We start from the raw sequence: 14,629 nt of genomic DNA on the forward strand, positions 1-14,629 counted from the left end.
ATTGGTGAAAGGCGCCAAAATCGTTTGCCAAAGACGCTAACCTCTTTGAATACATAGCAAATGAGTGAATTCAATAAATCCATGATAGCTGAATTTGGATGGAGGTTAAAATTGTCGTGATCTTATGTACTTACCTAAAAAAAAAAATTTAAATTTAAAACTTTATTTCAAATAAAAAAAAAGATATTGGGTACATTTTAAGGTTACATGCTGAATCTTAAAAGTATAAAGATTATTTGCATGCAACATAATACTGTTGAGTTCATTTCACTCGCAGTTATCTAGTGATTGTAGGTATTTATCTACTGTAAAGTGGCGCCTGAGTAGGTTTTTTATATAGTTGTCTTTTTTGACCGTTATTTTATTGATAATGTTGTTAGGTAGGTTATTAAGTATGGAACCTCTATATGTATGTTCGCCGGCGGGTATCGAGGTCCTAAGTGTTTGTTGTCGCGAGCTCATTGACCGCCTCTATGTCTAGAGTAATCGGGTCGTCAGGATCGTATATTACGATCTTATGTAAGTATGTAAAATTGTCCATTCCAGACTGCTCGCTGGTGCTATCCCTGCAGGCGCGCTGGCTGCGCGCAACGGGTGCGCGTGCGCCGCTCGTGCGCAGCCTCGTGGAGACGCGGCGGACGCTCATGTCCGTGCTCAACTTGAGGATCGTTTGTGCTGATTCTGCTGGTTAGTCTACACAACATCACATAATATCACGATTATAATTTCGACTCCATTATCCGATATCCGATCCGAAACAGCCTCCGTGGTCTAGTGGTAAGAGCGTTAGGCTCACGATCTGGAGGTCCGGGTTCGATTCCCGATGGGGACATTGTCGAAATCACTTTGTGAGACTGTTCTTTGTTTGGTAAGGACTTTTCAGGCTTGAATCACCTGATTGTCCGAAAAAGTAAGTTGATTCCGTGCTTCGGAGGGCACGTTAAGCCGTTGGTCCCGGCTATTAGCCGTAAAAACACCTCCACCAACCCGCAGTGGAGCAGCGTGGTGGAGTATGCTCCATACCCTCTCCGGTTGATTGAGAGGAGGCCTGTGCCCAGCAGTGGGACGTATATAGGCTATTTATGTTATGTATCCGATGAGTACTCAACGGAAGTGTCGCTTATACCGGGAGCAACAAACACTGCGTTACCGTGTTTTGGGTGACAGATCTCGGCTAGGGATGGCGATGCATTCCAAAAAAGATCGATTTTTAAATCGATTCGAATCGTGACCTGATGAATCGATCCACAAAAAAATCGAGATCTAAAATATCGATTTCCAAAAAATCGATCTTTTTTCCAATTTTCTATTACAATATAAGTATTAATCAATTTTATTCAAAATAAGACGAATGTTATAATTAACGATCTTTAATCGAATGATGTGATGACGCAATCACAGAACAGATAAAAAATGTCACAGATTATAAACGTAACTTTTTTCTATTGAAGAGAAGTGAGGCGAAGGAAACTAAACACACAGCCATCTCGTAAGTTTTTGAGTAATTAACCGGCAGCACTCTTGTAATACGGGCACCTACAACTAATTGTATGGTTAATACAAAAACAAAAAAATCGAATGTCGATTTTAAAGGGTGATGTATCGATCCAATGAATCGATCCAGTACTACATATCGATTTAAAAAATCGATTTTCTTAGCTCGAAAAATCGATTTTTCGATTAATCGATCTCAGATCGCCATCTCTAATCTCGGCGATAAGCGTCAGTCCTGGGATGTAGGGCCGGGATTGATTGGCATCTCGGTGGGTCTCTTGCACACATAAAATGTCACATTGAGTGCTACGACACAGTTCGGAGAGTATCTCCGATGTTAATCGAGATGACGCGCAAAGCCGGCTTCGTGAGTGGACTGACAGGGTGACTCTGAATTGCCATCGAAACGACAAGAAGAAGAAGATCACAATTATATCGCACTTGGGGCAGTCAGAGGTACTGAGTACCCACACCTCACCGAGCTTTCTGTTAGACCAACGTGATAGGTGAGTCGTATCGCCGTCTATAATGGTCGAGCCAACGGTGTTAGTGGAAACTGCACTTGAGATAAATTAATAAGTAATTGGCGCAAGTCCAGTGCCGGGGTTGGAACCGGCGCTCCCCGCTTGAGTAGCAAGCCGGTGTACCACAGGAACACAGCGACTATGGTGAAAATCATGGTAATCTTCAACGTCTTTTTGTTTTAAATTTTCACAAAAATATCTGGAGCACATCCTCGCTTCCAGTCTAACCTATAAGAAATCCAGGTATGCTCAAAAGTGACAGCTAACATTTCAAGGTTAGCCCAGCTGACGTCATCCCACCCTGCGTTGCCATTTTCAATGTTTTTAATTTACTTTTTTAGTAAAAGAATGGCCCCGATTCCTGGAGACACCGTCTAATTTTATTTTAAGTTATATCTGTCATTTTCATATCCGTCGAAAAGGAAAGGGACGGATGATTCACAGCTCTTAATTTTAGGAAGAATGAGTAAATGAACGTGTCGGGTTATTGACTGATGTAAAATTTTTAGACGGTTGGTTTAGATTTGTGCTTAAAATTGACGTGTGTTCCATAAATTTTATGCTTGTCGATTACCCGTCCCTTTCCTTTTCGGCGGATAAGAAAATGACAGATATAAATTAAAATAAAATTAGATGGTATTTACAGGAATTAGCACCATTATGTGACAAGTAATAGTAATTTATATTAGTCAGTAATTCACTTAATTTTCATTTTTTTTTTCTTAATTTCCATCAGATGGGAATAATGAATGCCAAGGAGAGAGAGAGAGAGAGTAATTCACTTAATTTTCAATAATAAAATTTACGTCCTTGGAATGTTGGAGATACCAATTGAATGGTAACACTTACGTCATCACAGGGATAGCAATGGCGGCAAGTCATGGGATTGAGTTTACCTGGTTTTGCTATACCATGGCATGAGAATCCTCCCCCCTCCCTTTCACACTACGAACACGTTCATAAACTTCATCTCATATACATAACGTTTATAATAATCATTCATTCCCACATGTATGCATATTGCGTTACAGACCCCGGTATCGGCGCTCTATGCGGCGTGTCAGTCGACCATCGAGAAATATGCAAACCATCCAGCCGTCATTGCCTGCTGTACACGGAACTCGCCAACCTCATACGAGCTGCTTTGATGAGACGGGGGTCGAATAAATAGAAAAATAAGCCATGAAAAACAAAATACATTTTCTTCTTTTCTTACACCCCTTGTAGCGGACCCAACTAGTTGGCCACCTAGTTCCGCTCACATGCAACAGATGGCGCCACATTCAATACTGCAGTCTTCAAGCAGTCGTGAAACGCGATATCGAAGTTTACACAGCAAGACGCATATATACAACTTCCAACACAACACTGTTGGATCGTCGATCCCTAGTCACACTACCAACTTGTGGCTAGCGGGGTACTATGCTCAGTTCGGTACCACGAAAACATCCTTTGGCGGCAGCACATCCTTGCCGCCAAACCCTATTCTAAGATGTTTACTCGACTCTTCCTCGCGTTCATGCGGATGCATTTTCTGTGTGTTAGACTGTGCGTGTTTTCTATACAAACGGAGATCCTTACAAGCAACGGAAGAACACGCATCCACGCGCTAAGCTGCATCATGCGGGGCAGTGTGAGAATCGCCTTATTGATGACGTCAAAACACCAGTAATTCCATACAGATTCCATTGAAAAAAAGGATTTGACGTTTCGTAAGAAGTATCTCATTTGAATAAGTATTCGAGTAGCCTGTTATCATAGAATAACGAATTATACTATGTATTTATATACAGCTAAAAACCTAAGCTAGAAGGAAAAAGGAAGAGGGAAGACCAAGAAGGGCTTACATGGAACAGATTAAAGAAAAGGTTAACGTCGTGTCTCATAGGGAAGTCAAGGAATTGGCCTTTGATAGAATGGAATGGAAAATGCTGCACCGAAACACCGTGGCTCTTAAATTGATGATGGTGAAATATATATACAGGGTATTAGTGACATCGTAACGAAAACTTTGGGGGATGATTCAGACTTTGATTTTGAGTAGAATGGAATTTTCCGTCGCAAAGGTGGAACTGAAAATAATTAAATTAAACACAAAAATTTTCATGAATTTTCCGACAGAAAATTCCTGTATAGGTACAGGGTGTTAGTGACATTATAACGAAAACTGAGGAGATTCAGGCCATGATTCTGAGTTGATATTATTCCCTTCAGTATTCGTTACGATGTCACTAACAAACAATCTGTTACAACGGTACTCTGACGAAACGGAAGTGTTTGTTGTCGCGTGCTGATTGGCCGCCTCTATGGCTAGAGTCACGAGGTCGTCAGGATCGTATTAATTGAGTCGAGGTTCAAGATAAATTATGAAATTCAGATTCTCAAATAAATACAGATCTAAAACTAATGAAAAACATTTTCTTTTTTTTAACTTACTAACTTATGAATTTTAATCAAGCAAAACGTAATAATAAGTCGGACATTTTATCACGTTTTTCTATGACGTCACGGTGTGCTTTTTCATACAAATTCCATAGTAATTTCGTGTTTTGACGTTTAGTAAAAAGTAACTGATTTGACTAGTTAGAAACTAGTTACGTCTTTCGGACGATTGGGATTTTGGCTGTATGGGCTATGATCCCTTTGCCTGTCCTACGGACAAAATAACCAAAAAAAAAACAAAAGGACGCAAAAGGACGATTGGGATCCGAAAATGGCGCATACGAGGATGTCAACGAAAAGACGATGTATAGGATTTTTATGTATACCTACGAATGTGAATAGTTTTGTTGAATTTATTGTATCAATAAATATTATTTTGTGCCAATATTCTTGATTATTTTATTTTCCTTTAGGGCTTATAACACCTACCTGTCCAAAAGGCTTGATGCGTCAAGATCACGGGTGGTTACCATGGTTTCATCATCACCAGCCCATTAACGTCCCCACTGCTGGGGCACGGGCCTTCCCTATTGATGGATAGGGAGATCGGGCCTTAAACCATCACGCGGGCCCAGTGCGGATTGATGGTTATTAACGGCTGCTAATGCAGCCGGGACCAACGGCTTAACGTGCCTTCCGAGGCACGGAGGAGCTCGAGATGAAAACTTTTTTTTGTGGTCACCCATCTTATGACCGGCCTTTGCGAAAGTTGCTTAACTTCAACAATCGCAGACCGAGCGCGTTTACCGTTGCGTCACCGAGCTCCTACCGTGGTTACTCCCCGCCAAAAATAAAACGTAAATAATTTAGTCTTTTTGTCATTTACCATTATTTCTGAGGCTTCATTTTATTTTAATTAAAGCACATAATAACGGGTTCTTACCGCGTTTAAATGGGAATATGAGACTCCCGATATTTCGACACTGTTGCAAGTGCCATGATCACGGGATGACTCATGAGATTGGAGTGGAGTAGGTAGATCCATAATTTTCTACATTTTATTTGTGCCACAAGAGGTAAAATAATAATGTATTTTGTTTAAATTATTGATTACTTAAATATACATTCCCTAAGAGATGAGGAGCTCGGTTGGTTAGGACATTACAGACTGATCACATGATTGTCCAAAAGTAAGATGATCCGCTTCGGAAGGCACGTTAAGGCCGTTGGTCCCGGTTACTACTTACTGATGTAAGTAGTCGTTACATGAGCCATGTCAGGGGCCTTTGTCGGCTCAATAGTAACCCTGACACCAGGGTTGATGAGGTTGGTACTCCACCTCACAACCCACACGATAGAAGTTTCAATAAAACAAGAACATCCAAAAACGATTATTTATTTATTAATTATTGTGCGCTTCATTTTATTATATTCGAAGAATTGACAGGTTCTTTCCAATGTACGTTTTTTTTTGTATCAATAACATTAATTAATCCATAAGAAGACCAGGGCGGTTAATATGGCCACACCGAAGCAATTCACCTAAGAAAGCAATATTGCAATTTGACATTGGTGCTAATTCCTGTAAATACCGTCTAATTTTATTTTAAGTTATATCTGTCATTTTCTTATCCGCCGAAAAGGAAAGGGACGGGTAATCGACAAGCATAAAATTTATGGAACACACGTCAATTTTAAGCACAAATCTAAACCAACCGTCTAAAAATTTTACATCCGTCAATAACCCGACACAGTTAAGTAGACAGCACGTCAAACGGATTGCATACCAGCGACGTACCTTTTTGATTCGCCCGGGTTATTCATTCATTTACTCATTCTTCCTAAAATTAAGAGCTGTGAATCATCCGTCCCTTTCCTTTTCGACGGATATGAAAATGACGGATATAACTTAAAATAAAATTAGGCGGTGTCTGCAGGAATCGTGGCCAATGTCAATATTGTTTTCTCAGATGAATTGCTTCGATGTGGCCATTTTAACCCACCAGGTATGCTCATAAGTGACAGATATCATTTCAAGGTTAGCCCAGCTGACGTCATGCGAGACTGCGTTGCCATTTCGTCGAGTAGATGAAAGATGGAGTTATAAGGGTTTTGATGCGTGAGACAAACATCGACCAGGGGCCTGTATAATAAAACTTACAATTGTAAATTACAATGACAATTCGATGTACATTGCGGAGTGTGTGATCACGAATATTTTGCAGTTTCATATTAGCTACGCAATGAACATCAGATTGTCGTTGTAATTTACAATTGTAAGTTTTATTAAACAGGCCCCTGGTCTTCTTAAACCATGCTTTCAACCTTACAATTCATTTCCCCCAACTATTCTCAGTAGTTCCTTTGGCAGTTCCTCTGAAGGAACTACTGAGCATTTTTTGTCCTTGTAGTTCCTTAGGAGCTAAAGGAACTACTGAGACTACCAAACCATAAAGTAGGTAAAATAACCTGCTTCTCTAGTCCTATTTCAGCCTGCCACCGCTTTTTAACTTCTATGTCTACAGCTAATCCAGCATCATCCCCATTTTCATAGGGTCCGCTTACCTAACCTGAATTGACAAGGACCGCGAAAGGAAAACCAGCTCAATACAGGTTAGGTTACATACCTGCGAAAATGCATTTCTCGGGGATGTGGGTTTCCTTACGATGTTTTCCTTCACTGCTGAGCACGTGATAATCATTTACGATCTAAACATGACTTCGAAACCAAATTCGACAATCATTGGTTTAGGCCTGTGCTGGATTCGAACCTGCGACCTCAAAGTGAGAGGCAAGCGTTTTACCAGCTGGGCTACCATGGCTTTTTAAACCTTACAATTACAACTAGCAATAATCGAATCCTTATAATTATTACAATAGGTGGGTAATGGCCCCGAATCCTGCAGACACCTCCTAACTTTATTTTAAGTTATACCTGTCATTTTCTTATCCGCCGAAAAGCAAAGGGACGGATGATCAACAGCTGTCAATTTTAGAATGAATAAATAACCCGGGTGAATCAAATAGGTATCTCTGTTTGACCCCTGAGGGGGTAATTACGCCCAGGTTAGGAACCATTGACCTAAATATTTTGCTAGGGCCGCTTGTTTCGGCGGATAACAAAATGACAGGTATAACTTAAAATAAATTTAGGTGGCGTGTATTGGAATCGGCATATTTTTAATAACTTACATAAATAATACCTACTGACTTAAAATTATTATTTGGTTTATTTATTATTAAAAAAAAATTGTTTAACAATTTTCTCATGAAGATCCAACAAGGTTTATTTATAAGTGTATGAGAGATTAAGATTTTTTCATGCATCGACTACATACATACATAAGTTTGCGCCTATTTTCCGTAAGGGTAGGCAGAGACATCGGAATTCCACTTAATGCGATCCTAACCACGGAATAGAAAAAAAGATGTTCGAAGCCAAGTGCGCTCACTACGAAACGCGCGCTATAAAGGTATGAGCAAATAGTTCACACTTCAACTTTGCACTCCACTCATCCGCAACTACCGGGTGAGAGCCTTCAGCGCTCCCCATTTGTCCGGCCAAGTAGTTAATGCCACAGTTCGGACGCTTTATAGAAAATGAAATCCTTAGCGAATGTGAGTCTATCTGTTTAGGCGCCGTCCATTAATCATGTGATGCTTTTTTTGGCCTTTTTACACCCTCCTCCCCCTTGGTGATACATGGTGAGGTCAAGACTATACAGGGTGTTAGTAACATCGTAACGAAAACTTTGAGGGATGATTGAAACCATGATTCTGAGATGATATCAAGTGGAATTTGTCGTCGCAAAATTCATGATTTTTTTTTAGTTTTTTTAAAATTATTTTCAATTCTATACTTTTGCGATGAAAAATTCCACTTGATATTAACTCAGAATAATCAGCTGAATCATCCCTCTCAGTATTCGTTACGATGTCACTAACACCCCGTATATGTGTATTTTTTAGTACCTACCAAAATAATTGCACGAAACGCCGCTTCTCGGTTCAGTATCGCGCGTTTGCCGAAAAAAAAAAATACTCGTGATATATTACTACACCACCCCCAACTTATGATATTTCGTGATTTTTTCATGGACCCCTCCACCCTCTCGAGGCACGCATGATTAATGGGCGGCCCTTTATAGGATGTTTATGTATGTATGCTTAGCCAACAATATCTTTGGAATCTCGCAAACTCGACACTAAAATTACACTAATTATTTTGAATTCTGTTGGTATACTTAATAACTAACTGACGCTAAGGTTGGTCACAGCCTAGGAAGTAATAGCACGGTGCAGAAATAAAGTTTTTTTTTTCAAGAGTACGATGTATGCATGGCGATTGGGGTGCGGAAGTCGGAAGATCTTCGTAGACGTTACGGATATGCAGTTTCGGATACAGATTTGATGATGAAAGTCGTCACTGAACAATATAATATAGGCACCATTAGTAATTATATTACCTTGGCTTACCTGGAAGTATCTAAATAGACTTCGGACTCAGGTGGGTCGAAGTAAGGACAATTTGTTCAGGTGGGGTTTCTCGGATGGCTCGGACTTAAAGTGCAAGTGCGGCACTGTTCCCCAAACGATGGAACATCTTACATCGTGTCCTGCGTGCCCGAACACGACACGCAGGAGGATCTGATGAGCGCTGCAGATAGCGCCATACTTGTTGCCAAGTTTTGGGCCGATACAATTTAGTTTGCCATCAACACGATAAGAAGAACTATAATACATCCGGCCAAGTAGTTTATGCCATCTGCGGCAAATCTACAATAAGTCACGAAAAAAAAAACTATTATACAAGGTGTAAGGGACATCGTAACGAAAACTTTGAGGGATGCTTCAGACCATGATTCTGAGTTGATATCAAGTGGAATTTCCTGTCGCTAAATTCATGAAATTTTTAGTATTTTTAGCGACAGTTTCGCGTTGTTCGACTTACATTGCGGCGCAGTAAAAACTCAAAATCTTAATTAAACACACCCACCATCGTTTTTAGTACAATCAAATAGATGTTCCATTTTTTTTTCGTTACGATGTCACTAACACCTTGTATGTGTACCTCATCTCGTTATTGTTATAATTGTTAATCTGTTACATATGATAATCGACGAATCTGCCGTTTTACCGTGCAAAACTTTTTTAAGTTTGTAATGTACTAAACATGATAATGTACTTTGCAATTGTTTATAATAATTTTAAAAAAATAGTTATTTTATAATGAAAATTCAACAGTAAGAAGTATGTAAAACAGACAAGTTATTTAACAAAAAACTTTTTTTAAATTATATTAATGTATTTTAAATATGTTATTGTTATAAAACCTCAGCTCAGGGCGTCGTCTAAGAGGGAGAATATTTGAAAGAATTGATCGACCCTAGTGGGTCGATAGCGATAAGCGCTGAATGAGGATAATCGTCGATCACGCCGGCGGGGTCGGTATCGGGGTTGTGAAGTGTTTGGTGTCGCGAGCTGATTGGCTGCCTCTATGGCTAGAGTAATCGGGTCGTCGGGATCGTATATTACGTCCTTCGTTCGCCGATACCTTTCAGTACCGTCCCTGAGCGGTATGTAGAGGGGAAATAGTTATCCACTAACTTTTTTATAAACAGACATTTTCCTGGATAATATTGAGCTTGAAGTAGTCAAATTCTCTTTGTTTTCAATTTTAGTAACAGTACACTTCGCAGCGAAATCATCTTCGAATGACTCTGTAGTTCCATATTCAAAATTACTACACGTCACTTCCGCCGAACGAGTTCTAATATCCGTCACTTCCGGTGTATTGTGACGTAAATGATTATTGTTAAGTTTATAATCTTCGAAATTTTCGTGTTTGGTTTTTGCTACATTAAAGTTTTGTGATTCTTTTAAATTGTTGTTGATGTTAAGTGTTTTCAAATAAAGGTCTGGATCTTTCTTGCCGTCTTTTGTGTTTTTAGGAGCAACGCTTTTGCGTTTTGTATCGAGCATTTTTTTCAAATGTTCGTTGATACATTTTTTATTTTCACAGCCTTTGATATTTGCATTTTGGACAGGATTTACTTCTAGTTTTGATATTTGTACTGTTTTACATATGTCTTTTTGCGTGAATTCTGATTTTTGTTCTGTTTTGATTTCATATTGGCTTTGGACAGATCTGAGATGTCTGGAGATTTTATCCAGTGTTGTTTGAGAATCATTATTTATTTCAGACTTTGTTGACATGTTGAGCTGCCCTTCATTTTTCAAAGCAATCAAATCGTCTAACCTCAAACTGACTACATTATCTAAATCATCTATTTCTTCCGCATCTAATTCTGGGTTCTTTTGCTTATTAAACTTGTTGCGTGTTGTAAATAACGATGGAGTTTTATCATGACTCTCTTTAATACTTATATCTACTTTATCACGATATTTTGACTTGTTCACCTCAAATACAGTTTCTTTAGTATCGATAAAATCCTTTTTATATTTTTTTTCTTTTTTCAAATTACCAGTTGAGTCTTTATTATCTGTTTGTATATTATTAGTGGCAGTACCTTGAGGTATATATTGGTCTAATTGATCAATCCTTGTTGTTTTGTTTTGGTTCTTATTTTCTTTACTTAAAACAGTAATTTTACTTTTCATAAGTAATTCTCTTTTCTTCTGTAAGACATTGGTTAGTTTTACATTAGTGGTTATGTGTGTGTTTGAAGACACTTCGTAGTTTAGCAATCTGTCGGCAATTTTATTTGGGTTATCAAAATTTTGGTTTTTAACAACACTGAAATTAGTTTTAGGATAACTTGTCTCTTTTTCCGTGTTATCGAAATTGTGTTCTGAATTACTATTATTCGTGATATGCGTATCTTCTATCGCTTTTCCTCTTTCCTTTATCGAATCAGTGATAGATCTTTTGGTGACAGTAACATTACCATATCTTTCCGAATCAGTATTATATCTTTCTTCGCCGGTAACATTCATTTTCATGTCACTAACATTACTATTTTTAACAGTAACATTACTTTCAGCGTTAGTAACATTACTTTTACCGACTGTAACATTTTTTCTCCCGACAGTAACATCACATTTTTTAACAGTAACGTTACTTTCAGCGTTGGTAACATAACTTTTTCCGACAGTAACATCACATTTATCAACAGTAACGTTACTTTTTCCGATAGTAACATTGTTTTTTCCGACAGTAACATCACATTTTTTAACAGTAACGTTGGTAATATTACTTTCGGCGTTGGCAACATTACTTTTCCCGATAGTAACATAACTTTCTTCCTCACTACCATACCTATCAATATCAGTAACATATTTATCAGACTCTCCGATTTCCGCATCGCCTATCTCTCTCGCACCATCGAACCCTTGTACCTGCACAGTGTTACGGGGTAGACTGCGGCCCGCCTAGGCGAACAGTGCTGTGGGGTCGGCGTTGGTGATTTCGCATACGAATTGGTCCTGTTCAATCGGCTTTTTGATCCAACGGCCGAGCTTTGCTTTCTCGAACGCCTCGATCAGACGGTCTTTGGCGGCCTGTTGGGGATAAAGTGTGTGTTAGATGTGTTAATTTTAACATAAAAATACAAGCGTCACGCTATGTTATAATACCCATGTAAAATAAAATGACGTTTATCTTTTATAGGAATACTCATATTTGTGTGTGTGTGTGTGTGAAGTGTGCGTGTGAAGTGTGTGTGGAGTGTGTGTGTGTGTGTGTGTGTGTGCGTGTGAAGTGTGTGTGTGTGTGTGTGTGTGAAGTGTGTATGTATTGTTACTCACTTGGTAGGCAGGGCAGAGCATCTTAGCTTCATTGTAGAGGAGATTGTCCAGACTGGATGGAAGCGCCGACTGGTCCACCTCAAATTCTCCCTCCTGCAAACAAATTTTCAGTTTTCATACATACATACATAAACTCACGCCCGTAATCCCAAATGGGGTGGGCAGAGCCACAAGTAATCAAAGACAACTTGCAGCCACTGTTGATACGAAGTCCTAAGAAGTTTCAGTTTTCAATGACACAGTTGGCTCGACCATTATGGATGGCGATACGACTCACCCATCACGTTGGTCTAACAGAAAGCTTGGTGAATTGTGGGTAGTTCATCTTGCGATGGATGTACCTATGACTTTTGACTACCCCAAGAAAGTTGTGACCTTACCTGTGTAGTATAAACTTATTTATGTATAAGCTCCCAAAGTACTTAAGAGATGAAACTAAAACTAATTTATTTACAAAAAAACTAAAAACAATCCTAATAAAAAAGGGCTATTATACTGTGGACGAATTTTTAAATGATAAGTTTTAATTTTAATACACACTTCCTCTCTTCCCTTCAACGTTGCTGTGCCCTACAGGGTCCATGTTATTTATTTTATTTTATTCGGGTAGCTTACAACCTCTTTTTCTCTTTTTTGTTATAGTTCCTATGCCTATGTATCACTCCATTGTACTACATGGAATGCGATAAGTAATTGAGAATTGAATTACCTGCGCAAGCGGCGGTATCTTGTCGTACAAGTACTGCCAGCGCGCGAACATGCTCTGCTTGCATAGCAGGGAAGGCTGTCCGCTCTCCAGCTTGCCCGTAGTCGCGTTTATCACTTCTGGTGCCTGTTGAATAAATACAAGACGTAAGAAACACAGACTTCTGCCTACCCCAGGTTTGCTGAGGGCAGACCACCTCAGTAACTCTACCATCAATGTTGGTGAGTATCGTCTACATCAGTGACCCTGGCGCCAAGGTTGGTGAGGTTGGTACACCTCAGACACCCTGGCACCAGGGTCGGTGAGGTTGGTCCACCTCAGTGACCCTGGCACCAAGGTCGATGAGGTTGGTAAACTTCAGCACAGCAGCCTCACCGGCGTAGTGGCGGCCCAGCACACGCTGAAGGAGGGCGCACGCGCCGGCGTCCGCGCCTCAGTGCTGGCGGCGCGCGCCAGCAGCGGCCGATGCAGACGGAAGGGAGGCGGCAGCAGCGCGATGTAGCTCTCTATGCGCCCGCACAGCGCCCTGCAACAACGATAGAAAACTTACCTGAATGTCACAGGAAATATCAAATACAAAAAAACATGTTTAATTCATAAACAGCCTATATACGTCCCACTGCTGGGCACAGGCCTCCCCTCAATCAACCGGAGAGGGTATGGAGCATACTCCACCACGCTGCTCCACTGCGGGTTGGTGGAGGTGTTTTTACGGCTAATAGCCGGGACCAAGGAGCTCGAAATGTTTTTTTTTTGTTTTTTTTTTAAATAGCATATATAAAATGTTTATTATGTTGTATAAGCCGCGGGATAGATTTATAAAGTATACTCTTACAAGTACCTATCAACTTAGGTTTTTTGTGACTTATTGTATATTTTCCGCAAATGCCATCAACTACTTGGTCGAGGTGTTCCTAGGCCAACTACCAGTTTCCCAGCAATTTCCCACAAACGAGTCCGTAGTTACGACACGCGGCCCCTTTCCCTGCACAACTGGTTTTATAATTCACTTGGAATATTTAATAATTTGTTGGCACACTGACAGTTTAATCTGACATGTTCCGGTCTAAGGCATTTGAATTTTATATCAAAGTTTGCCGAAGTGATCGCCGCACGGCATTCACTACTTGGCCGGGCAAATGGGGAGCGCTGAGGGCTCTCACCCGGTACAAAATTTAAGACAACAGGCCTGAGGGTGCCCAGTTGGGCGCGAACCTCGGCTCAGGGCGTCGTCTGAGAGGAAGAATATTTGAAAGAATTAATCGACCCTAGTGGGTCGATAGCGATAAGCGCTGAGTCCGTCATTACATATTTTTTAATTTATTTACATTAATTAATTTTTTAATACATACATACATACATATACTCACGCCTATTTCCCACCAGAGTAAGCAGATACTATAGAATTCCATTTGCTTAGATCCTGACACAATTCTCTTGCTTCCTCCACATTCATCAATCGCTTCATACACGCACGCCGGTTCAGGGTAGATCGTACTGAACCTACAGTACGGTCACGAGCGTTAATGTGTATACACTTTGGTACCATGTCACATTAACTTTTTTGACAAATTGAACTGTAAGTCTCACTAAATGTCAAATATGTTAGTGCGACAGAGTCCTAAAGTGGGTACATTATATTGCTCATGACTGTACAAAGCTCGAATGAAGCCGTTAAACCACAGAGATTTGTCTCGACACCCATGTCCAGGAATCGAACCCGGACCTCCAGATCGTGAGCCCGACGCTCTAACCA

General features: G+C 40.0%; 2 protein-coding genes across 5 annotated transcripts in view; one reads left to right on the forward strand and one right to left on the reverse strand.

Annotated features, from left to right (window-relative positions):
• The window catches only part of LOC126378812 (uncharacterized), a 55,889-nt gene that overhangs the window by 24,888 nt on the left and 16,372 nt on the right, over nucleotides 1-14,629 (forward strand). For both annotated transcript variants that reach the window (XM_050027222.1, XM_050027223.1), the window contains one exon: nucleotides 547-687. In XM_050027222.1, the coding sequence (XP_049883179.1) occupies nucleotides 547-687 (141 nt within the window). The remainder of the gene's footprint in view (nucleotides 1-546; nucleotides 688-14,629) is intronic.
• LOC126378841 (double-stranded RNA-specific editase Adar) overlaps nucleotides 5,781-14,629 on the reverse strand; it is a 62,123-nt gene continuing 53,274 nt past the window's right edge. For all 3 annotated transcript variants that reach the window (XM_050027282.1, XM_050027281.1, XM_050027280.1), the window contains 4 exons: nucleotides 13,249-13,399; nucleotides 12,877-12,999; nucleotides 12,168-12,260; nucleotides 5,781-11,921 (listed from right to left, as the gene is read on the reverse strand). In XM_050027282.1, the coding sequence (XP_049883239.1) occupies nucleotides 11,793-11,921; nucleotides 12,168-12,260; nucleotides 12,877-12,999; nucleotides 13,249-13,399 (496 nt within the window). In that variant the 3' untranslated portion in view covers nucleotides 5,781-11,792. The remainder of the gene's footprint in view (nucleotides 11,922-12,167; nucleotides 12,261-12,876; nucleotides 13,000-13,248; nucleotides 13,400-14,629) is intronic.

Source organism: Pectinophora gossypiella, chromosome 27 (genome assembly GCF_024362695.1).
Source record: "Pectinophora gossypiella chromosome 27, ilPecGoss1.1, whole genome shotgun sequence".
In the NCBI taxonomy this organism is placed as follows: Eukaryota; Metazoa; Arthropoda; class Insecta; order Lepidoptera; family Gelechiidae; genus Pectinophora; species Pectinophora gossypiella.